Below are 26,290 nucleotides of genomic sequence, written 5' to 3'. Positions count from 1 at the left end.
ATAGATTATATCAATTTCCTATGTCTATTTCATGTTGAGTATTTGTTGCTGTTCTTAATATTTTAAATATCTGGCCAATATTTAATAGATTTGATGATCCAAACGGAGATGTTTGGTGATTGCTTCCTGTAATAAATACCATGTTTTGAATGAGTACCCGAGAGGGACTAACATGACTCATGTAGTTTTCTTGCAGGTTTAATTTCCATAGAACGTAATGAGTTCTTAGTTTTCTAAGTTCGTTGCTCGAGGGAGAATGGGTTGTTAGTTAAGAATACTTTTGGTTGAGACCGAGAGGGGATATTGAATGAATTAGGGAAAATCATTGTCAACATGGAGAGTAATTAGGATTGATAAAAGTATAGGAATTAGGTGGGATTGGTTAAGGTGAAATCGGAAACCCTAGTGTTTTATAAATTTGATTCTCATTGTTTGTTTATTGTTTGTTTTGTTTGCTATTTTAGTTTAATTAATCAATCATCTTCATAATTCAACTGTTCAGATAAATTTAGGATTAATCATAATTGGTAGTTAATAGGATTAATTAAACGATCTTTGTGGGTACGGTACTTGATTTATCATTATATTACTTGTGCGAATTGTGCGCTTGCAATTATTTCACAACAAGTTTTTGGCGCCGTTGCCGGAGACTGCGTTATTTTCTATTACTATAAATATATTTTAATTCTGAATTTAATTTGAATTTTTCTTTCTTTCGTCTTTGTTTTTTCCAGGTTCTTGTGATTGTGCATGAGCTTTGAGAGACGTTCACGTAGTTTGGAGCTCATACCACTCGACCAAGAGATCGAGCGGACATTCCACAAGTTAAACCGGGAAACCAAGAAGAAGACATCACTCCTTGTTTTGCCCCAGCCCACCACTATGGCTGAGGAAGAACAAGAACGCATCTTGAGGGAATATGCGACTCCCATGGCGACACCTTCATCCATACGCCGCCCAGCCATTGCGGCTAACAACTTTGAGATTAAGCCGACCATTATCACCATGTTGCAAAATTCATCCGTATTTTGTGGGTTGCCGAGTGAAGACCCAAACACTCATCTGGCCACTTTCCTGGAAATCTGCGACACATTCAAGTTTAATGGGGTGTCTGATGATGCAATCCGTTTGAGGCTTTTTCCCTCTTCTCTGAAGGATAAAGCCAAGCAGTGGTTATTATCGCAGCCATAGGATTCAATCCGTACTTAGGACGATTTATCCAAGAAATTTTTGGCTAAATTTTTTAATTCCACCAGCAAAAATTGCTAAATTTTGGCAGGATATTCCGTATGCTCAATATAACAAGGAGCCTCTCTACGAAGCTTGGGAACGGTTCAAAGATTTATTACAAATGTGTCCACACCATGAGCTACCAACTTGGATCCAAGTTCAGACGTTCTATAATGGGTTGGGTAGCACTAGTCGAACACTAGTTGACGTAGTAGCAAGAGGAGCACTCATGGGAAAAACGATTACTGAGGCATTTGATTTATTGGAGCCAATGACATCTAATAGTTACCAGTGGCCGAGTGCAAGAATGCATCTGAGACCAGCTGGGGTTTTGGAAGTAGATGCTGTGGCAGTGTTAACAGCGCAAATTTCTAACTTGACTAAAAAAGTTGATTCTCTAAATGTTAATGCCGTGAATTCTAATACTAATATTGTGTGTGATTTTTGTGCAGGTCCGCATCCAATCTCTGAGTGCAACACTGAGAATCCCTTCACCTCTATTGAACAGGTGAACCAGGTTGCCGATTTCAATAGGCAGCGGAATAGCCCCTTCTTCAACACGTATAATCCTGCATGGAGAAATCACCCGAATTTTTCCTGGAGCAATAATCAAAACGTGCAGAGACCACCACCTGGATTTGCATCTCAAGAAAGGAAGGTTACTCTGGAGGATGCTCTTACCCAGTTAACTATGAACACATCTCAGTTTATGACGGAAACAAAGACATCTCTTCAGAATTAGGCTGCATCTATTTGGAATTTAGAAGTTCAAGTGGGGCAATTAGCTACTGCACTTAGTGGAAGGGAGAGAGGAATAATGCCAAGTAATACTGAAGTCAATCCGAAAAATCAAGAGCATGCAAAGGCAATCACTCTTCGAAAAGGGAAACAAGTGAATACAGCAGTCGACTTGGAAAAAGAACAATTAGAAACGGAGAAAGAAGCCAATCAGCCGGCAACAAAAGTGGGGGATGCGGCTGAACTGCCACTCATCACCGCACAGGCCACCATTGAGAATTCTTTACCAACAGAAGCAGAAAATTTTGGTGCTACGCCAACTTCTTCTCCTCCATTGAAAACATTGATCCCACCGATCCCTTTTCTGCAAAGGCTGAAGAAAAATAAAATCGATGGGCAATTTTCTAAATTCTTGGAGATGTTCAAAAAGTTGCAAATAAACATTCCCTTCGCTGAAGCTTTGGAACAAATGCCGAGTTATGCGAAATTCATGGACATTCTATCAAAGAAAAGGAAATTTGGCGAACATGAGAAAATCCAACTGACTGAAGAGTGCAGTGCAATCCTACAAAGGAAGCTTCCAGCAAAGCAAAATGATAGAGGGAGTTTTAAAATTCCTTGTACTATTGGGACCAATTTATATGAGAGAGCTTTATGTGATCTTGGTTCTAGTATTAATTTATTACCTTTATCTGTTGCTAAAAATATTGGAATAGGTGAAATTAAACCCACAACTGTTTCTTTGCAGATGGCGGACAGGTCAATTACATACCCCGATGGCATAATTGAAGTTGTGTTAGTAGGGGTGTAAACGAGTCGAGCCAAGCCGAATACCATTGTGCTCAAGCTTGGCTTGTTATAAATTTTTCGAGCTTGAGCTAGGCTTGGCTTGGTTCTTATACGAGCCGAGCTCGAACGAGCTATAAAACAATCGAACTCGAGCTATATCGAGCTTTTTTATATAATTTTATCTAAGGTATTTTATTGGCTACAATTTTAAAAAAATTATTAAAAAAATCTGATTTCCATTTAAACATTCATAACATAATACTTGCAAAAATTCTCATTAAAATAGAGACAAAGAGACATAAGGTAGTAGAAGTCTCATAACCAAACAATATAAAAACAAACTAGGAAATAAAAATAGTAAACCCTCATATAGTCATAGAAGCTATGGAAAAGGAGGGACAAACAAAAGATACAAAATAGAACACTTCCAAACACAAACAAGTTTGTAGCAAATAATCTTAAAAAAGCAACTGTCAATTGCTGAAATAAAAAAACATTGATACTTCATTCCCAACAACTTTTTGAGCTTATCATTCAAAAGATCCTTCATTCAAGCAAACTTCTTGCATAGATTCTTCATCAAACTACAAGGAAAAAATAAATTTAGAAAATAAAATTTATATGCAAAAAGAAACTAAAAATATAATGAAAATAATTGTTTTACCTCTAGTGGCTTGGAAATTCCAAAATCACAGCGTAGCCAATTGTAAGACCCCGTATTTTTCAAGGAGTTATTTTAAATATTTCGCGAATTTATTTTAAGGATTTTGGGAATTTATTTGGAAATTTAAAAGGTTTTGTTTTAATTTTTAATTTTTGTTTTAAATTGGGCTTGACCCAAAAGTTGACTTTTAAAACTAATGGACTTTCGTCTTTGACTTTGGGCACGTTGGATTGGTTTCGAGTCCACGAGTTCATAGACACGCGGCACGCGTCAATCGGAGTTACGGTTTGAAAGATACGGACATGTAAAGTGAGTGGCAAACTTGTAAATTTTACGAAAGTGGGTTTTAAATACCCAAAAGTCAGATTTCCTCTCTCTTTCCTCATTTCTGTCTCTCTCTCTCTCTCTCCCCCGCGCGTCTGTCTGTCTCTCACCCCTCACCTTTGCCGTCATTGACACCGGCGCGTGGCGGCGCGTCCGGCGGCGGCTGGTGTCGGGCTTTGGCTCCCCGCCATCGCCGCCCTCTCCTCTCTCTACCCCTGGCCTCCGTTCAACCCAGAAAAGCCTCGAAAACCCGAAACCCAGCCTAGACCCGATTGGAGCCTCGCCGTTGATCTGACTGTTCCGGCGAGATTTGGGTGGCCGGACCCACTGGGTCTTGTTCGTCTCACCACGGCGAGTTCAGCCGTGGTGTCCTCCTGCTCCGATGATGCTCCACGACGGAGCAATGAGCTCGGGAAGTCCAAGTCAGCCGCCGGCTTCCGCCGTCGTTTCCGGCGAGAATTGGCCGTCAACCCAGGTTGACCACCACGGACCACCGCGGGTCCCGTCGCGTTTGGCCACACCGATGGCTGGAATTGTTGATTTTTGGCCTCTGGCCAATCACTCGAAGCTTTTGGTACACGGGCTTGGGAAATCTCATTCCCAATGCCGTTATGCTGCCGGATTTGAGATCCGAGCAAAGGAGCCAAGAAGAGCATTTCGGTCTTTTCGCGTGGTTAGACTTGTGGTTATTGGTGTTTTGCAGGTTAAGCAGGCTGAGGAGGCAGTGAGGAGAAGACGAGGCAGTGGGACCTATTTTAATTTGATTTAACTGATTTTATACAGGATTTTTACATACATGTTTTTGGGCTCACACTCTGATTTATTAAATGTATTTATTTATTATGTTAAGTGCATGGCTCATTCTTTGAAAAGAAGTTTAAATGACAAAGTTTCAGTGTATTTTTGGGCCCGAGGATCGGGGCGTTACAGTTTGGTATCAGAGCTAGACCCGGCCGGAAGTGTGTGGATTGCAAGACCCAGGGACCAAGACCCTGAGTGGGCGGCTGCGCGAGGCAGTGGCGAGCTACCAGGTGAGGAGAAGTGAGTGATCCCACACTGCCCGGGTGAGGAATGGTGATGTTACAAAAAGTTTGAGGAAATCAGTTGAGAAAGTGTTTGAGAAACCAGTTTGAGAAAATCAGTTCAGAAAATGTTTGTGAAAGCCAGTTTGAGAAAGAAAATGATTTTCAAGTGATTTCAGAAAAGTATTTTATTTGAGCCATGAAAATGTTTGAGAAAGTTTTGAGAAATGTCCCCTGCACTGCCATCGCCTCTCTTCTCCTCAACAAGTTCAGGAAAAGTTGAAGTTGGAGATTTAGTAAGAGGTTTGAATTTAGAAGAGTTTGAAGTTGGAGTAAGATTATTAGTTAGAGAACAAAGGTTCAAGGGAAACAGTGGAGTAGTATATTTCTGGTTGGTTGAAGGGTTAGTTCACCGAGTAAGTAGGGTTTTTGAGGTAGTAGCCAGGTAGGACCTAGGCTGTTGGTTGTTTGCCGGAACTCAGCGGTTACTGTTTTGCGATCTCAAGTGGCAACGCTTCAGAAGTGGTTGAGCGACTCGCACATGAAGATGAAAGTTCTGAAGATGGAGAATTCAGAGTCATCAAGAATTGAGGCAAGCTACTCGAAAGAATCGAAGATCAAGTTGGATGCACTCGAAGATCTTGGAAAACGGATGCGGATGGAACACGACAAGCTCGTTACCTACAGTTCTCAAGTGAAGGTTTCGATTCGTCAATCGTATTTTACTTTTCGTCTTGCTTGCGTTATTCTCAGGTTCTTTTAGCTTAAAAGAGTTTCTTTGAACTGTGATTGGTTGTTGCTTGTGATTGCTTATGTTTGTGTGAGGTTGTTATGCTTTTACTTTCCTTGGGAATTTCGAGGACGAAATTTTTTTAAGGGGGGTAGATTGTAAGACCCCGTATTTTTCAAGGAGTTATTTTAAATATTTTGCGAATTTATTTTAAGGATTTTTAGAATTTATTTGGAAATTTAAAAGGTTTTGTTTTAATTTTTAATTTTTGTTTTAAATTTGGCTTGACCCAAAAGTTGACTTTTAAAACTAATGGACTTTCGTCTTTGACTTTGGGCATGTTGGATAGGTTTCGAGTTCACGAGTTCATAAACACGTGGTACGCGTCAATCGGAGTTACGGTTTGAAAGATACGGACATGTGAAGTGAGTGGCAAACTTGTAAATTTTACGAAAGTGGGTTTTAAATACCCAAAAGTCAGATTTCCTCTCTCTCTCTCTCCTCATTTCTGTCTCTCTCTCTCTCTCTCTCCCCCGCGCGTCTGTCTCTCTCTCGCCCCTCACCCTTGCGTCCCTGCCACCGGCGCGTGGCAGCGTGTCCGGCGGCGGCTGGTGTCGGGCTTTGGCTCCCCGCCATCGCCGCCCTCTCCTCTCTCTACCCCTGGCCTCCGTTTAACCCAGAAAAGCCTCGAAAACCCGAAACCCAGCCTAGACCCGATTGAAGCCTCGTCGTCGATCTGACTGTTCCAGCGAGACTTGGGTGGCCGGACCCACTGAGTCTTGTTCGTCTCACCACGGCGAGTTCAACCGTGGTGTCCTCCTGCTCCGATGATGCTCCACGACGGAGCAATGAGCTCGGGAAGTCCAAGTCAGCCGCCGGCTTCCGCTGTCGTTTCCGGTGAGAATTGGCCGTCGACCCAGGTTGACCACCGCGGGTCCCGTCGCGTTTGGCCACACCGATGGCTGGAATTGTTGATTTTTGTCCTCTGGCCAGTCACCCGAAGCTTGTGGTACACGGGCTTGGGAAATCTCATTCCCGATGCCGTTATACTGCCGGATTTGAGATCCGAGCAAAGGAGCCAAGAAGGGCATTTCGGTCTTTTCGCGTGGTTAGACTTGTGGTTATTGGTGTTTTGCAGGTTAAGCAGGTTGAGGAGGCAATGAGGAGAAGACGAGGCAGTGGGACTTATTTTAATTTGATTTAACTGATTTTATACATGATTTTTAAATACATGTTTTTGGGCTCACACTCTGATTTATTAAATGTATTTATTTATTATGTTAAGTGCATGGCTCATTCTTTGGAAAGAGGTTTAAAGGACAAAGTTTCAGTGTATTTTTGGGCCCGAGGATCGGGGCGTTGCACCAATCTGCAGTGCAAACCAAAGCTTCTATTGTAGTTGGTTTCAAAGAACTCCTATACTGATCAATAACTCTCCCTCCAGCACTAAATGTAGCTTCAGATGCAACTGTGTTGATGGGAATAGATAATATGTCATGTGCCAACTTTGAAAGAATTCGAAACTTAAGGGTACTTGCCTTCCACCAATCCAAAACATTAAATTTCAAATCCATTTCACTTGGGCATACATACCGACCTTCTTCAAGATAAACATCCAAATCATATTTAATAGGATCAATTGTATCCATTTGTTGAGCCCAAAGATCAAACTCAACTCTACTTTTTGTGATGCTTTTTCTCCCACGAGCACCAATAACACTTGAAGAATTGCAAACTTCTTTAGAACCATGAACAACAACATATTCTTCAAAAAGCTCATAAAGAGAGTCACGCACAAGTTTGATATATTTCTCAGCATCATAAACTCACATAAATTTTGGGAAAGCAAAATTCAATAAACTTCATCTTGTATCGAGGATCTAAAACCACTGCCATAGCCATTAACAGATTGCAAGATCCCCAATACTTATCAAACTTCACACTCATTTTCTTAGACATCTCACGCATGTAATCACATTCATCCAATGCTGCCTCTTTCAAAAGTTGTTTTATTTTCCAGATTTCAGGAAGAAGTAAATTTGCAGTTGGATAATCACAGCCAGAAAATATAATAGTAGCTTCATTGAAAATTTCAAGAAACTTACATACCTTCTCAGCTTTTATCCAATCTTCTACAGATGGGAGCCACTTGTAGTATGGATCTCTTTCTTCGTATCTTGGAAAAACATCTTTAAACACCAAAGCAGCTTCTAGCATTGCATATGTTGAACTCCAACGTGTAGGAACATCCAGAATCAAACGTCTTGATGTTGGCAGCTGCAACTGTTTCACTATCTCCACAAACTTATGAAGTCGTGATAGTGACATTTTAAAATATTTTACACTATGCCGAATATTTGAGATAATGCTTTGAATTTCATTCAAACCATCCTGAACCATAAGATTTAAAATATGTGCAGCACACCTCACATGAAATATCTTTGCCTTGAAAAATAATTTTTCCTTCAATGCAAAATTATCTGTCAAATTCGTAATTGCAGAATCATTTGCAGAAGCATTGTCAAAAGTTATCGTAGACACTTTATTTTCAATACCCCAATCAAGAAGGCAATTAAAAATAGAATCAGCAATAGCAACTCCAGTATGAGGAGGTGCCAAACCACAAAAATTGAGTACCCTCTTTTGTAAATTCCAGTCAGAATCCAAAAAGTGTCCAGTAAGACACATGTAACCAATTGTTTGGTTAGATGTCCACAAATCTGAAGTTAAACTCACCCTGTCAACTGCAAGCAACTGTTTAATTTTCTTCTTCTCTGCAGCAAAAATCTTCATCAATCATTTTTCATTGTGACACGAGAAATCTTTTCAAACCGGGGATTGAGTGATTTCAGCAACACATTAAATAATTCATGTTCAACCAAACAAAATGACAGAACCGCCCCCAGATTCCACCCTGAAACCCGGAGGGATCCTGCGGGAATCCAAAATCAAGGAAAATCCTACCGAAAATTCGGCAGAACCTCCCCTGAAAATGGACTAACCCAGACTTTTCAAAACCTGTTAAAAACACTTCTAAACAACAACCACCTCTACCACAACCAAATAGGGTCTCAGACCCAACAATTTCACAGAGAATCCAACTTAATATTTAGAGTGATTATCAGAGCTGCTATTCTTTTACAAGGAAATTTTTACATCGAAAGATAGAATGACGCCTACTGGTCCGAGAAGGAAGATGGATGTAACTGCCTCGACGTGTTTGGCTCGACCTCCACCAAAGCTACTACCTGGGGGGGAAACAATTTAAGACAAAACAAGAAAAACTGTGAGACAAACTCAGTGAGTGGACGGATTAAAAACGAAACATAAAATTTATTTATTCTTTTAGAAATCTTAAAATAAGAATCTCTAAGATTTCACAATCGTTCTTTGCAATCCCCCAACTTTAAAACCATTTAGCAAATCCATTTTTTTTTTAAAATCATCTCAAATAAACCTTGATACAATGGAAAAAGGCAATAAAACTTTTCAAGCTGAGAAATATCAACTCTGAACTGAAATTATCTTTGTAAGCTGATTTTTCTCAAAACATTTATACTTAAAAGTCGCACCATACTTATACCCGTACTGTAAACATTGTCCTGGCCACAATCCCGTGCACGGGCAGGCTCAAATCCTGGCCACAATCTCGTACGGAGGGGTCGCTCCGCACGAGCAGGCTCACATCCTGGCCACAATCTCGTACGGAGGGGTCGCTCCGCACGAGCAGGCTCGTATCCTGGCCACAATCTCGTACGGATGACCCTTCCGCACGAGCAGGCTCGTATCCTGGCCACAATCTCGTACGGATGACCCTTCCGCACGAGCAGGCTCGTCAGATCAGTACATGCATTTACACAACATTTCAAGATACTCTTTAAAATCTCTGCTTACTTTTGAAATATATATGAACAACCCTTTTCTTTCTCTCAACTCCCTCAATGATCGAAACCTTAACGTGTCATTTCCTCAAATCACAAATGTCTCAAACCAAACATAAATATTAAATGGGATGAACAACCAAGATATATGTAATCCTTTCATAAGCTAAGTAAAATTACAACACGCCTGTTAAATAAAGGTATCTGCAATATGAATTCACGTAGAAATGCATGTCAAATATTTCTGGATCGCTTAAAATTATAGATTCCAAGATCAGGAAAATCGAACTAATATAAAAGATTATTTAAGAAAACTTAACATTTAAAACTCAAAGTCAATTTAAATATAACCGAAGAGATTGAAATCACATAATAAAGCATAATTTATTAAGATCAAAGTCCACTCACAGTATAAAATTCTTAGCTTCGACTCTCCACCGGATCGTCTCGACCTACGGTCGTCTCACTATAAATAGAACCATATGGTATATCATTAATCTCGACTCAACCACAATTAGGGTGTGTGTGTGTGAACGAACCTAACATCACGCCTCTTACTTGTTCATCTCAACGATTCAATTACGTACTCACCAAAAATCCCAAATTAAACACTCCCTCCTTCCTCGAAAACTACTCGGCTCTACCCAAACTCAATCCGAATATAAAAACATAAATATAATATAGCCTACGCACAAAACCGCGATTTAGTTTAAGGTTAGTTTCGGTAACCGAAGAGCACCCAAATACTGACCAAAAGCAATCCGAACTTTACTTATTCTTCCACCCCAAAAATCACCACAAAACTCAGCCAATCCTTAGCAAACCCGAAATGGGTTCCAACCCTTGCAAATCCAACTTCTCAATTCTACTCAAATCTTTAATTCCAAACATCCAATAGGTTTCCTAGAGATGAAATTTGTTAAAAACCATCACTAATTAACAACCCCCAAATCAGAAATCCAAGGAAATTCGAAAAGGCCCTATAATCCAAAAATTTAAGTTTCTAAATCTAAGGTTTTTACACTACAAAACGAAAGGAAGTGAAAGCCCAATAAAAGAGGAAGAAAACTCACCTAAAATGGAGGTGATTGGCGCCGGGAATTGGTCAGAATCCAACGAGACCAAGGGGAGCCAAGCTGCTGGTTTTCTGGGTTTCCTGTGCGCGCGGCTGGGCTGGCTGGAGGAGGGCCGGCTGAGCTGATCGGCCGACGTGGGAGGTCGCCGGTGGTCGGGGTCGATGGAAAAGCCGCCGAAAGTGACTGGGTAGCTGGTTGGCCGCGCACAGAGAAAAGGGAGAGAGAGAGAACTCGGGGAGAGAGGAGGCCGGTGGGGGTCGGCGCCTGGGGGAAAGCTCGCCGGAGCCAGAGGCCAGGTCGGCGAGTGGCGGTCGACGGCGAGGTGAGTGGGGGTGGCTGGGGCTGGTGCGCGCAGGGGAGAGGGTGCGGGGGTGGAGTGAAGACAGGGAGAGAGAGAGTGCGGGGAGAGAGAGATATAAAGGAGAGAGAGAGAGTGTTCTAGAGAGGGAGAAATTTCTAGAAAATCTGACTTTTAAACCCCAATTTGTCATTTTACGAAATTACCCCTCGCTTCAAACGCTCATATCTTTCAAACTGTAACTCGGATCGAAGCGTGCTACGTGTCTATGAACTCGGGGGATCGAAACCTATCTAACGGACCCAAAGTCAAAGTCGAAAACCCATTTATTTTAAAAGTCAACTTTGGGTCAAGCTTAAATTGAAACAAAAATAAATATTTAAATCAAAACCCTTTTTATTTTCCAAATAAATCTCAAAATCTTTAAAATACAATCCAACATCTTTTTATAAACCTCTTAAAAAAAATCATAATAAAAATTTAAATTTCTAGTAAAAATTTGGGTCGGGTCGTTACACAAAATGGGTATTCATGAACTAAAACCACACTACACCAAAATTGAGCTTTCACGGCGTGCACTTGCTGATCGCCGTAAATAATTATGTTTTACGGCGTACTTGGGTAGCGCACCGTGTATTTTATTTCTATGTATCAATTTACGGCGTGTATTAACCACATGTCATAATGGAATATAAATCATGGCAAACATATTTTGCGTCGTTAAATGTGAGACAATTTTACGGTGTGCATTTTTATTATTAATGGTGTGCATACTTTATGCCATAATTAAAACTGATTTTTTTATTTTACATGCGAAACCAAAAAAAGCATGAAAAATTCCCTCGCGTATTTTCATTTTGGTTCTTCAGTTTCTAGAACTTCACAACACTCACTCCATCTTTCTCTGTCTCTCTGTCTCTCCCACTCTTTCTCTCTCGCTCTCTCTCGCCAAAACACTCGATCAGCCTATCCATTCTCTCTCTCTCTCTCTGTGGATCCTCCCCCTTTACTTTTCTGGGCGTTGCTCTCTCTCTCTCTCTCTCTCTCTCTCTCTCTCTATGTGGATCCTCCCCCTTTACTTTTCTGGGCGTTGGTACTAGATTTTTTTTAAGAAACACCCAAATGGTGTAAGGTACTAGTATTCCCCTTTTGTAATTTGCTCATTCTCTACTTTACTTAACTAATTTCGTTTTCTGCTCACCTAATTTTATGGGTTATGAGTTATATTTTATTATTCAAATTTTATACATTTTATGGGTTTTCTATTTTTTCAATTTATGGGGTTAATGGGTCATTTATGTTTTGCCAATTTAATGGGTTCTATTGCCTTTTGGAAATCAAGATAACCAATCTTGATCCCTTTCAATATTTCAGGAATGTAATATATTGGGTAGCTTATTTGTTGAAAACCTTGGTTTCAATTTCAGGTTGGCAATGATCAAAAAGCAAAACTGACACTTTCTTTGGTTAGTTATGATGCAGAAGTGAAGGTATGTTTTCAAACAGGCCCATGTGTTGTGTTAAAAACTTTAACTTGATGTTAATATATTATACATATATCCTGAAGTGTAGAGTTCTCTTATGCGATTTCTCTGTACTTAGAATTGTGGGTGGTTGGAATTTGTTGTAGGCTTTTTTTCTTTGCTGACACAAACAAAAGACATTTGAATTTTTAAATTCTTCCACATATCCCCACCTAATCCCATTTTCCCCTCCAGAACCATGTCTATTATTCCTGAGTTCTGGGAGTATTGAACCATTAGGTAGCAAGTACATTAGCTTTAAGGGGAAAATGTCTTATCTTTTTATCCATCAAAGTAAAACTGAGTTCTATGCCAAAAGAAAAAACAGTAAAACAGAGGCTAAAAATTTGCACATTTTTCATTATTATAATTGTTCTTTTAATTAAAATTCAATGTTTATTGCATAGGGCTATGGAAAACGTTTTTTCCTCAAGCTTTGTTTGCAAAACTATTGAGCTTGCAAGACAGGTAGGCACACCTTTGCTACTTTCTTCATGTCAACTGAAGATATAGTAAAAACTATAAGATTAAAGTAAAAATCTAGCACTAAAATAAAAAAGAAAATACAATATATTTGTACTTCTCTGATTTCTCCCACACTTCAATATGAGAATCTAGAGATAAACGGAAACTGCATTTTCTTATTTCAACTTCAATTATATTACCTTCATTTACATTACCTTTTTTTATTGCTTGGTAGGCTTGAAAGAGTATATGAATGATAGAATTGGATTTCTTATGTATGTGTGGATTTTATTCATTTGCTTTATGGAGTGAATACATACATAGCTGTGTGCATTTATACATGTATTGGTTTGCTGCACTACTTTATATTGTTTTCCTTGTGTTTTTTTTTTTTTTTGTGTAAGAATCATTTAATTATTTTATTGACAAATATATTGTATAATTTTAAATTGGAAAGGTGTCTAGACATTAATTAGAGAGCAACACCAAGGAAAGACAGAGACCATGGATAAAGAATGGGTAAACTATGCAAGGTTATTTTTAAGGCCCTAGCTATACATATTTAGATAGTTTATATGCATGTAGTACTTATTAAAAATAAGATTTTTTTTCCTTTAGAAATTCTAAAGTGCATCGTGATGGAGCACAAAGGTTTGTTGATATGGTCTAAGCGAGTAAGGGAAATCCAGCAAAGATCCAATGTCCTTGCAGTCGTTGTATAAACCTCCAATACCAGCATTTTAATATAGTGTATGAGCATTTGGTCATGAATGAGATGGATTCTACATACACTACATGGGTGTTTCATGGAGAAAATCCAAGTTCATCTGTACAAGAGAGAACTGATGAATTGCCAGAGACATATAGAATGTATAGGGATGCATTCTACCAAGATGATGATGATGATGATATTGCAGAACCACCACAAGTAAGAAGAGAGCCAAATTTTGAAAATTTAGTGGAGGATGCAGAACTTCCTTTATATACAGATTCTACTTACACAAGGATGTCTGCAACTGTTGTTTTATATAAGTATAAAGCTAGATATAGTCTAAATGACAAAGCTTTTGATGAGCTTCTTGAGATTTTTGATGATATGTTACCACTTGATAATAGGCTTCCAGATTCCTTGTATTCAACAAAAAAATTACTCAAGGCATTTGATTTAGGCTATGAAAAGATACACGCATGTGTAAATGACTGTTGTTTATTTAGAAAAGAGTTTGAGCACATGGAGACATGTCCGAAATGTGGTTGTTCGCGGTGGAAAATGAATGACCGAACAAAAAAATTATACATTGGAGTCCCTGCAAAGGTCTTGCGGTACTTTCCAGTCATACCGGGATTTAGGAGAATGTTTAAGTCACCGGAAATGGCAGAACAATTAACATGGCATTACACTCATAGAAGTCAGGATGGAAAAATGACGCATTCAATAGACTCGTTGGCATGGAATATAATTGATAATAAGTGGCTGTCACGCCCCGAAACCCAGGTACGTAACAGAGGCACCTATCTTGAGAATACCAGAGACTACAACAACCAATCCCCCGGTGTTATAATCCCAAATATCCACAAAATAGGTTAAGCCTTTTGGTTTAGTAAAAATGGGTTGGATCAGAGTGCTTGAGTTTGCAGCGGAAAATTTATTCAGAAATAATTAATTCAGAATTAAACCAACCCTCGGAGCTACTATTGTTTAGAGTAACTTCAAAGAAACTGTTTATATAAACTTGATAGTTTAAAAGTAGACAACCCAAGGACTCAGTGTATATACAAGATATGACCAAGGGTATATAAAGATAGTAAAAGGACACCAAGGACCTGCCCAAGGAAAATATACTGACTAAACAGGAACACATGAGTTGACAAGCTCGAGACCGCACCACCACCCCCTCAATCGAGGCCGTCAAAGTCCACACGCGCAGCGCCTGAGAGGGAGAAAAACAACAATGTAGGGGTGAGCATCACATACGTTCATTGCTCCCCCTCAGGGAACTCCCTGCTAGGTTTGAAAAATAGTTTGAGATAATTTAAAATCAAATGCACAACACAAACCAGTTGTCAAGCTTTGTAAAACGAGTAGCATGCTCATACAATTTTCAAAATACAGTTTTCCGGGCCCAAGTTCAGGATCATACCTGTTGACCAGCCGTTAGGGCTAACTACCCTCTCACAAAAGCATAACAAAGTCCTGCAGTCATTTGACTGGGACAGGGTAGCGAAAGTGGCCATTTCATGGTTGTACCGCCTAGACTGGCCTCCCAAGAAGGACAATCGACCAGTCCGTCCGTACAACCCCTCATGAGGTTTTGGGGATCGAAACCCAGGGTCTACCGTAAGGGACCTTTCACTCTCAAGTCAAACACAATAACAATCTCACGAGAATATGCATAACAGTCATCATTCTCATCATCATAAAACCAAGCAGATATGCCAATCAAAAACATGCATCTTTATCACACAGTATTTATTATATAGTACATGCAGGAAATCCACTAGTCAGAGTGTGTTGTCCCCCTACCTAGCGTCCAAAGCTTTTGCCTGTTTTCGAGTACAAATCACAATTTGCCACGTCGCAACGATCTCTTTTAGGTAACTGGAGTTCCTAGTTTGACAACAACTGGTGTTAATAACGATCTTCACGTAAATCGATGACCTTGTCTGTTAAAACCAGGTATAATTCAGAGGTTTGGCACTAGCGTAACTGCTAGGCTTCTCTGAATTCTTAATCCGATATGACCTTGCACCCCGAGGCAAACAGTCATGTCAGACCGTGTGGTTTCTATATCTATTTTAATTTATTGTCGAGGAGGTTGATCAGATATGAACCTACAACGTGACCAGGTCAGTGCATGGGGAAACTGAGGGAGCTCTGGCTCAGTACCCAACGCCTGTATGCTCATGGACTGACCTTAGTCATCACGTTATTTGGTTACCACTGATATGGCCTCAATATTTATTAAGTTCATTTGATAACAACAGTTAAACGGCGTTCCGTCAATAACCACAACTTAAATAACTGCAGATTAAATAAGCTGGGTTAAGGGTATACCTGTTGAAGACTTCCCACGGGCAGAGTCTCGGTACTACTAGATGTGCTAAGTAATAAGATTAAAATAGCCTAATTAACAAGAGATTAATTTAACAAAATTTTAGCAGAAATTCGACAGGGATCAAGAAATTACCTATGGAGCTCAGAAATGATTTTTTTAAAACTTCACCAAAACATAGCCTTCACACTACTAGAATTGAAGAGCTCGTCGCCACGATCGCGTAGGCGAAATCGGATCGTCGATCGGAGCTCCAGAACTCAAGATAAACTCAAAACAAGATTGAAGAAGAGAGAGAAAGGAGGAGAGAGGAGAGAGGAGAGAGAAGCTCTCTCTTGGGAAGCGTGCGGCTGAAATGGGATGAAAATCAGCTGGGATGTGCGGCACTATTTATAGGGAGAGAGAGTGAGTCAACTCGGTTGACTCATCCGAGTTGACTGGGTTGACTCAAGTCAACCGTCACAAAATGGGCCAATGAGGAAGTGACACGTGGCATGTGCACTAACACTTGGCTGCACATGCAGCCATCAGATCTTGCTGCCATGCAGCGATGGACGCTCCAGATCGTGCCACGTGGCGCGATCTGGTGATTTCCTATTTTATTTTCTTTTTCCTATATTCTCCAACTTCAAAAATTAATTAAAAATAGCTCGGGACTCAGAAAAATACCCCGAAAAATACTACGGACTCGTATCGACTAGTACTAATTAACTATGAGGTCAAATTACCAATTTGCCCTTTAGAAAAATTTCGAAAATTTCAAGCTCCACAAACTAAGAAAATTTAGGAAATTTATAAAATAATCTCCCAGACTCGGAATAATACGAGACTTGCACCGTTGGGTTCGTGAGTAAAAGTACTACCTTTTAAAGTTCTAACTTGGGTCAAAACCCTAGTCAAAGTTGGTCAAACAATTAAAGCTCAAGGTGAAAAAAAAAATTAGAATTTCCAAGAAATAAATTCTATAAAACTTTTTTTGAAAATAAGGAAAAATCACAAAATAAATTTGAAAATTTCCGGGTCTCACAGTGGCCCTCTTTTGCTTCAGATCCACGTAACCTCAAGCTTGGCCTTTCTTCTGATGGATTCAATCCGTTTGGTGATCTTAGTTCAAGATATAGTTGTTGGCCAGTGATTTTGGTTACTTATAATCTTCAGCCATCTCTATGCATGTCCAAGGAAAATTTAATGTTGACTTTACTTATCCCAGGGCCAAAGCAATCTGGAAATGATATAGATATATACTTGGAACCACTTATAGAAGATTTAAAAGAATTATGGATCAACGGTGTAAGTGTTTATGATGCATTCAGTAAGTCCACATTTAATTTGAAAGCTGTATTGATGTGGACAATAAATGACTTCCCTGCTTATGGGAATTTATCTGGATACTCCACAATGGGTGAAAAAGCATGTCCAGTATGTGGTGTTGACACATGTTCAAAATGGCTGAATTGTAGTAAAAAATTTGCATATATGGGTCACAGAAGGTTTCTTCCACACAATCACCCATTTCGGGTTAAAAAAGATTGGTTTGATGGAACTAAAGAACATGGATGGAAGCCTAGAATATTAACTGGTTCAGATATTCATCAGTTTGTCGAGAATTTTGAAAATGATTGGGGAAAGTTGAAGAATAAGAGAAACAAAAAGAGGAAGAAAGATAGAAGTCCTATTTGGCCATGGAAGAAGAAGTCGATTTTCTTTGAGTTACCATATTGGGAAGTTTGTCGCTTTTCCCTTTATTTTTATTAAATTTTAAAAATACTTCATAGTTTTTGTTGTTGAATTTTAGATAACTTTGGATAATATTGCAGACATTACTATTACGCCACAATTTGGACATGATGCATGTGGAGAAAAATATTTGTGAGAGCATTATTGGTACTCTCTTGAATATGAAAGGCAAGACAAAAGATAGCTTAAATTCTTGTAAAGATTTGGAAGATATGGGCATAAGAAAAAACTACATCCAAAAAATGATGGGGCTGGTTTTCTTTGTGCAACTGCATCATATGTCTTATCCAAAAAAGAGAAACAAGTTTTCTGTAAAAGGCTATTAAATTTGACATTAGCAGATGGTTATAGCTCCAACATTTCAAATCGTGCGTCATTGCAAGATTTTAAGTCTCAAGTCTCATGATTGTCATGTCCTAATACAACAAGTGTTGTCAGTAGCATTAAGAGGACTTTTGCCAAATGGACCAAAGGTTGCAATATTCAGATTATGTGCATTTTTCAATGAAGTATGTCAAAGGGTGATTGATAAAAATAAATTAGAAATACTTGAAGATGATGTTGCAGAGACTTTGTGCATGTTTGAAAGGTTTTTTCCTCCATCCTTCTTTGACATTATGGTTCATTTAGTCATTCACCTTGGACAAGAAGCTAGGATTGGTGGCCCTGTTCATTTTCGTTGGATGTACCCATTTGAAAGGTGACATTCGAAATGTACTATATTAATTATAACCGAAGTTAATATTAATTATAATTTTTAGTATGACTTTTTCTTGTGATTTAGGTTTATGAAGGTACTAAAAAGCTTTGTTAAAAATCGTTCAAGACCTGAAGGATGCATAGCCGGAAAATATTTAGCTGAAGAGATCACACGGTTTTGTAGTGGGTACATGAAACAAGCAGCTGTAATAGGTGTTCAACATAGACGCAATGAGGATTTTGAAGATGAAAAAATAGTAGAAGGACGCCCAATTGGTTATGGAAAGTTGAACACAATGAATTCTGACATGTTAGAAATTGTTCATCGTTATGTTTTGTTCAATATTTCAGAAGTAAAACCATACAAAGAGTAAGTAAAATTAACATTTGTGGCAGTGAGTTGTATTGGTTTATATTGCTGTTACTCACACTCTAAATTTCATGTACAGCATGCATTTAGAGGAACTTAAGCGTTCAGATAGGCGTCTTTTGATAAATGAAAGCCTTTTACAGAAGAGACATATAGATACTTTCAATGCATGGCTATCAAATAAAGTGAAAAAAAGTGGTAGTAGTGAAATGTCACATATGCTGAGGTGGATTGCATGTGAGCCTCTGAACTATGTTGAATTATTTTCTAGTTATATTGTTAATGGAAATCGATTTCACACAAGGAATGCTGAGAAAAGCACACAGAATAGTGGGGTTTCCATTGAAGCAGATACAATGTGTCTAGCAAGTGCAAGAGACACTTCACATGTTCTTGGAAAAATACCGTACTTTGGTGTTATAAATGAAATTATTTTGCTAAACTATAGCCATTATAAATTCTCTATCTTTCATTGTGATTGGGCAAATATAAGAAATGGTGTCAAGGTTGAAGATGGGTTTACATTGGTTAATCTCCACCAAGGGCAACATCAATTTGAGAAAGATCCATTTATATTGGAGTCACAAGAGAGCTATTACAGGGCAACATCAATTTGAGAAAGAACCATATAGAGGTGATGTAGCAAAATTTGCTTCATTCCTTGGTACCACAGCAAGAGAGCTACTGCCAGTGACATTGGAGAATTGGAAGGACCTTTCACAAGAATTTAGAAATCAAATATGGGAGCACATCACGGTATTGTAGAGAAATATATTTCCCACATACACATTGAATAATTTATCTATAATTTCACTCTAATGTTACTTTGTATACAATTTTTTTGGTGTAGCAAAAAGTTGCTATTGAGGAATGCCACAAGAAATATACATTTCAAAAGTTGAAGAAGCATTGGAGAGATTTTCGATCCTTATTAATTAAAGAAGTGATGCAGCAAGCTAAAGTGGTCGGCCTACAACGTGCTACTGCCCTCCTCAAACCAGATAACATTCACTCCAAAGAGGAATGGCAATCTTTTGTCAAAAAACGAACCTCTACAACATTCAGGGTAATGGTTTTTGACATTTTCTTTCAAGTATACTTGTGGGCTATCTACTGTTTTCAGCCAATATCCTCCAACATTCTATTTGTTTTTTTTATACTAACTAGTTATTTATATATATTTTTCATAGGAAAAATGTGAAAGATTCAAAAGGATGAGGGCAAAACAAACTTTAGTGCATAGGACAAGCCGTAAAAGCTTTGCTCGTTTGGAAGAGGAAATGGTAAAATCTTTCTTAATTTCATATGAATTTTGTCCTGTGAGAAAGTCTGCAATGTAATATTAGCATTAGTTGATCTCTACTTGTTATTTTATAGCGACATGAAAGTGAAACACCAAATGCAATTTCAAGGGTTGATGTCTGGATCCGTGGTTATGAAACGAAGAAAAATAATGAGGATGAAGAAGTTGAGGATCCAGAGATAGTGGTAAAAAATTATCTGCTGTATACTTTTATGTTTATGGTTAAATTTTTATTTTTCTATTTATATTTATATTTGCAATTATGTACTTGAAGCAAAAAGTGAAAAAATACAAGGCAGCAGACTCGGAGAAATGCTCTATTAAAGATGATGCCCTTACAAAAGTACTTGGTCCTGACCCACGAGGAAGACTAAGAGGGCTTGGATTTGGGGCAACCATTTCAAAGGTGGAAGGTCAAACACATATGCGTGATAAGTTCAATAAATTGGAGAATGAGATGCAGGACTTGAAAAACCAGATGCGGGATCTTATTTCTAAGTTAGACAAAGGGGGGATTAACACTGTAAGTAATGAGGATAAACATAATGGTAATTTCATTTTGTTCATATTAGATTTGTGTTAAAATTTGGTTTAATTGATGTCTTAAGCATTGTTACAGCAAAAAGAAAACACAAGTGATCAACATTCTGCTAATGAGGCATCACAAAGAAAACAGACAACAAATCCAAGTGTTCAACATTCTGCAAATAATACAGCACAAAGCAAACAAAAGGAAAATGCAGCTGTTCTATGTTCTGATCATCCTGAGAATACAAAGTGCAAGTTGTTAAGTTGGCTTGGGACAAATGAAGTTGTTGCAATTGGCGAAATTGCATCCAAGGATCCCAATATATTGGTCCATCATGTGCCGGCCTCTTGGCCATGACTGCTGGAAAGTTTGGGTGAATGATGTGTTAGATGATAGTGTGGCTCTATATCGACCAACACGTGAGTTCTTTCTTCTTCGTGAAGCATTAGGAAGTACAATTGTGTGGCCAATAAAGTATATCAAAGTATATTAGTTTCACATTTTCGAGGTACATTCCTTTTTCTTTACTTAATTTACTTAATAGCTTTATGGAATGTTGTAAGATAGGGTGATATATATGTGATAATACCAAGCTTTAGCTTTTGCATACACATGCATTAATTATTGCGTACAGACTTTGAACCAATTCCATTTCACCATACCCATATAATTTTGCAATTTAAAACAGTAATTTAACACCAAAGTTTATAATTTCAATTTTATTTATAAACTCCAATCCAATTGAGTAAACTTTCAATAATAGGATCTCTATAAAATCCAAAAAATCACCCCTTCACAGACTATTGGTCAATTTTATTTTATTTTTAAAAGTAGAGCTTTATTTTCTTATAAATTCATTTGGCAAAACTCCTTGCCCCAAACGCTTGCTCAGATTCTTGTCAATTCTCACTGCAATTCAAATAATAAAGTACCATGTTCATCTCATTGTCTCTTACTGCATCCTCTACCTACTTCAAAACCTGAGCTAATGATGGCATGGAGGCAAAGTGAATGGGCGATGAAGGGGGCTGCATATTTGAGAAGTAAACACAAGTTCCTGTATTATTGAAGCTATATATCAATTTCATCTGTTTCCCTGTATTACATTCATATGTTTTTTGTGGTATCGGGGGATGCATGCCAAATTGATTTTTAGCTTCAGTGAAACTAAATACAAGTCCCTGTATTACATTCATATGTTTTTACTTTGGCTGATGTCCAGGAGATGGAAGCAATAATTTTCAACTTTCTATTTGAGCTGCTTGTAGATTTGGTTCTAATTACACTTAATTTTGAGTTTGGCTACTAGTTCGATCATCAATTCTGGGTTTTTTTCTTTTGCCTTATCTTTTTGTTTTCTATCTTTCTTGGGTTTGGCTGCATAATCTTTGACTTTTGTTTTGAATGGATTGTTTTCTCTGATTGTTATGCATATTTGCTCATGCTGTGGTGTATTTGGTTGAGATGCTGCTCTTACTAACTACTGAAACATCTTTCTTTCATTTATAGGATCCATTACTGATAAAATATCAAGTGCCACAATGATATGTTTCTAGATTAGCCTATTTTCTTTTTGGCACTGCATTTGTTTCCAAATGTATTAATCATAACTGAGTACTACAACTAATTGGGGTTGGAGCATGGATTTAATTAATTTTTCCTTTCAAGTCTAAACTTAATTTTTATTACTTGCTGTCATACATTATGCTAAGCTTCTCACTATTCTAATAATTATTTTCAAGTACGAGATGAGGTTCCTAGAGTAGTTAAAGGGAATGTCAACATTTTTTTGGTGGATCCAATATATGGCTGTATGGGAGGCTAGTTTATTGCACCTTTTTTTATATCAATCAGGGTAGCATATATAGTTAGGAACTCTTGGTACTTATAAAATATATCTTGTTTTGGCTTGCATTTTGTTATTTACTCTTTAATTTCTAACTCTTAAAAATGTGATTTTGTATTTGGAATTGATTACCATAATTTCAATGAAGTGTGTATTTCTCTTACATTTATTTTGATGCAGTATTTTATTTGGTAAAATTAAATGGCAGGTGTATGAAGCTAGATAGAAATTAAGTTGCATATGTATAAATAAGCAAAAAAAAATAATAATAATAACTCAAAGACAGCGTGCAAAATGTAAGCCGTAATATGTAGAATAATTACAGCGTGCAGATCATGTCGTAAATAACTCAAAGACGGCGTGCAAATGTAAGCCGTAATATGTAGACTAATTACGGTGTGCAGATCATGTCGTAAATAGTAATCTTAAACATGAAAGATCGTTATTTATGGCGTGTTTTGTTTATATTTACGGCGTATATTGCACGCCATATAAGTATAGACCTTTCACGGCATGCGCTTCAACGGCACACAGCGACACGCCGTAAATATCAATTTACGGCATGCAACGCCCGCCGTGGAAGCTCCATTTTGGTGTAGTGCCATCTTTGCCATAATTTCTCTGACCTTATCTTTATCATACTTGTAAGCTGTAAGATTATTGACAGCTCCAAGTTCAAGACCAAAAGACTCAAAAGCTAATTCCTTTTGTTGTTTACTACCAATTCGTCGTGCCATGCAATTAGATAAATGTCTAAGAAGATGAGTTTTGCAATGATTACATTGAGCTTTTTTTTTCCCATCAATTGTTAAAATCATAAAATCATTCCAAACTTTCGATTTTCTCTTCTTACCTTTACTTTCCTCTTGAGGTTGATCATTTTCATTTTCTTCTGCACCATTGCTTTTGCCATCAACTTGAGCAATTCTTAAATTAGGTTGTTCAGAATCTCTTTGCTCAAGAACATGTGTAATCTCAGCGTTTTGTGTCTCTGTTAAAAGATAGTCAATTAATTCATATGAAAAATATAAGAAATATAATAAACACGAATCAAATTTAAGCAATTAAATAAAATTGAGTACGTGCAATCGGCTCCATAAGAGAGAATAGAACTTTCGCTCTAGACCTAAAATTACATAAATTTCAAATAGGTCACCATAAAATAAAAATTAAATAAAAAAACTAAACAAATTAATGGTAGAGAAAAAACTTGAGAAAATACCTTGAGAATTGAGATGGTGTAGTAGATTCAAAACCCCCAACAACTCAACAAATCTTACTTGAAGGTAGAGCGTAAGGAGAAAGCAGAGTACATATATGAAATGAGGAGTTGTATCTAAATAGAGGTGAGACATCTGATATTACAATCGAAAACTCAATCGTTCTTTATGTGTAAATATTGTGTGGGGAATTGTTGCTTGGCTTGAATCTAGGTATTAAATTGATAGTTGGGTGGAGCAATTTAGATTGATACATGCACAAAAGGGAAAACCAAAAGCTAGCAGCAGGTGAGAGTTTAACTGTTTAAGAGATTGAGAGTGTCGTTTGGTTTGGATAACTCATGTACATGGCTGTACTGGACCAAATAATGGTCAGATAGTATTTTTTCTTTTGGGCTTTTGTTCTTTGGGCCCTTTTTTTGTTTTGCTGCTTTTGGTAATTTGGACAATATATATTTAATTTTTAATATATAATTAATAAGCTTTATAATTCGAACGAACGAGCCGAGCTTTGTTCACGAGCTGTCTCATAGGAAAATACGAGCAGCTTAAGAGCTTTCCGAGCTGAACATACCAAAGCTCAAGCTTGGCTTGTTTTTTTACGAGCCGACCTTAAACGAATCAAGCCCGAGCCGAACTCGATACGAACTCGAGCTGTATCGAGCCGATTTACAGCCCTATGTGTTAGTGAAGGTTGACAAATTAATTTTTCCAGCAGATTTTTTGGTTTTGGATATGGAAGAAGATTTTGAGACACAGCTAATTTTGGGCCGCCCATTCCTGATGACTGCAAGAACTCTGATTGACGTGGAAGAAGGGTTACTGACTTTGCGTGTTGGGAATGAGCAAGCGACGTTCAAAGTTTTTGAAGCAATGAAACTTCCAGGAGAAGCGGAGGAATGTTTTCACATTGATTTAGTTGAAAACATTTTTTCGGAAACGCTTGAAAAGGAAATTCTTAGCCATCCATTGGACGCTACTTTAGTCCTTGTAGTCACCTCCAAAGATGACAACTCCATGGTTGCTGAATGTGCCTCGTACATGGAAGCATCAAAACTGTATAACCCGAGACGAAGGAATGAGTTCGAAGCATTAAGTCCAGCACCTCTTAAAGCTGCCTCTTCTGTAACTGTCACACCTTCACTCACTCTGAAACCATTGCCTTCGCATCTGAGGTATTCTTATTTGGGAACATCTGAAACTCGGCCAGTTATTATTGCTGCGAATTTGAGTGAAACTGAAGAGGAAAAAGTGTTACGGGTGTTGAGAAAATATGAAACTGCAATTGGGTGGACAATTGCCGACATCAAGGGTATTAACCCTTCTATGTGTATGAACCGAATATTAATGGAAGATGAATATCAGCCATCAGTGGAGCATCAATGCCAATTGAATTTGAACATGAAAGAAGTGGTCCACGTAGAGGTATTAAAATTGCCTGATGCAGGTATTATTTACCCTATTTCTGATAGTAATTGGGTGAGTCCTACATAGGTTGTGCCGAAAAAAGGAGGGATGACCGTGGTAAAAAATGAGAATAATGAGTTGGTCCCCACAAGAACAGTCACAGGATGGAGAGTCTGCATCGATTATAGAAAATTAAATTCTGCAACCAGGAAAGATCAGTTCCCGTTGCCCTTCATTGATCAGATGTTGGAAAGGCTTGCTGGGCATGTGTATTACTGTTTTTTGGATGGGTACTCAGGGTATAATCAAATCCCTATTGCGCCTGAAGACCAAGAAAAAACGTCCTTTACATGTCCGTTTGGCATTTTCGCATATCGTCGGATGCCCTTTGGGTTATGTAACGCTCCTGTCACTTTTCACCGTTGCATGATGAGTATTTTTTCTGACATGGTGGAGCGAATTATTGAGGCTTTTATGGATGACTTCTCAGTCTTTGGTTCGTCTTTTGATTCTTGTTTGAATAATTTGGTATTGGTGTTGGCAAGATATGAAGAAACCAATTTAGTTCTAAATTGGGAAAAATGCCATTTTATGGTACAAGAAGGGATTGTGTAAGGGCATAAAATTTCAGCTAGAGGTATTGAGGTTGACCACGCAAAAATTGAGACCATAGAGAAATTGCCGCCCCCTTCTACAGTGAAAGGGATCCGAAGCTTTTTGGGACATGCTGGGTTTTATCGTCAAATTATCAAGGACTTCTCAAAAATTACTAAGGCCCTCTGCAATCTATTATTGAAGAATGCCGAATTTGTTTTTACTCCTGAGTGCTTGGCTGTGTTTACATTATTGAAGGAGAAGTTAACCACTGCGCCGATCATTGTTGCTCCAAATTGGGAACTATTGTTCGAAATTATGTGTGACACCAGTGATTATGCTGTAGGAGCAATTTTGGGTCAAAGAAAAAACAAATTTCTCCATGTAATATATTGTGCGAGCAGAACACTGACCGATGCTTAGTTTAACTACGCCACTACAGAAAAAGAGTTATTAGCAGTGGTATTCGCATTGGATAAATTTTGTTCCTATTTATTGGGTGCAAAAGTGATTGTGTATACGGATCACGCAGCCTTAAAATATTTGTTTGCCAAGAAGGAGGCCCAACCAAGATTAATCCGATGGGTCCTATTACTTCAAGAATTTGATCTCGAAATTCAAGACAAAAAGGGGTCTGTGAACATGGTGGCCGATCACCTTTCGCGACTGGTCCATAAGGAGGGCACCACTGATGATGCCGCACCTATCTTGGAAACGTTCCTTGATGAACAATTATTCTCCATTAGCACAGCTGAACTCCCTGGTATGCAGATTTTGTTAATTATAAAGCTT

At 38.2% G+C, this 26,290-nt stretch overlaps 3 protein-coding genes and 2 pseudogenes across 3 annotated transcripts in view; 4 read left to right on the top strand and 1 right to left on the bottom strand.

Annotated features, from left to right (window-relative positions):
* LOC147283056 (uncharacterized) overlaps window positions 1-25,921 on the top strand; it is a 79,100-nt gene extending 53,179 nt beyond the window's left edge. The window contains 1 exon segment of the mRNA XM_086248339.1: window positions 25,186-25,921. Coding sequence (XP_086104465.1) covers window positions 25,186-25,921 — 736 coding nt within the window.
* Window positions 747-25,168, top strand: LOC147283057 (uncharacterized; annotated as a pseudogene).
* LOC147283060 (small nucleolar RNA R71) lies at window positions 1,246-1,371 on the bottom strand (annotated as a pseudogene).
* On the top strand, window positions 13,384-19,216 carry LOC147283059 (uncharacterized). The gene is made up of 6 exons (XM_086246335.1): window positions 13,384-14,210; window position 14,362; window positions 16,823-17,518; window positions 17,611-18,230; window positions 18,315-18,599; window positions 18,679-19,216. Exons 4-6 carry the CDS (start codon window positions 17,872-17,874, stop codon window positions 19,214-19,216), a joined length of 1,182 nt encoding a protein of 393 aa, XP_086102461.1. The 5' UTR covers window positions 13,384-14,210; window position 14,362; window positions 16,823-17,518; window positions 17,611-17,871.
* Window positions 19,227-20,788, top strand: LOC147283058 (uncharacterized; the record flags this gene model as incomplete). The annotated part of the gene is made up of 6 exons (XM_086246333.1): window positions 19,227-19,355; window positions 19,450-19,665; window positions 19,790-19,882; window positions 19,977-20,087; window positions 20,177-20,425; window positions 20,522-20,788. Coding segments are annotated over 6 exons (1,065 nt in total), but the record flags the coding sequence as incomplete, so codon positions are not given.
* Window positions 25,922-26,290: the final 369 nt, after the last annotated feature.

The sequence above is a fragment of the Dryas octopetala genome, chromosome 6 (genome assembly GCF_963921425.1).
Source record: "Dryas octopetala chromosome 6, drDryOcto1.1, whole genome shotgun sequence".
NCBI classification, from domain to species: domain Eukaryota; kingdom Viridiplantae; phylum Streptophyta; class Magnoliopsida; order Rosales; family Rosaceae; genus Dryas; species Dryas octopetala.
The sequence above is the reverse complement of the archived record's forward strand: the minus strand, read 5'-3'. Positions and strand labels throughout refer to the sequence as shown.

Coding starts and splice junctions, on each gene's coding strand:
- LOC147283059 (XM_086246335.1), top strand. CDS start 17,872: ATGGTTATAGCTCCAACATTTCAAATCGTGCGTCATTGCAAGATTTTA. Junction 18,231..18,314: donor TGGATGTACCCATTTGAAAG/GTGACATTCGAA, acceptor CTTGTGATTTAG/GTTTATGAAGGTACTAAAAA. Junction 18,600..18,678: donor GAAGTAAAACCATACAAAGA/GTAAGTAAAATT, acceptor TTTCATGTACAG/CATGCATTTAGAGGAACTTA.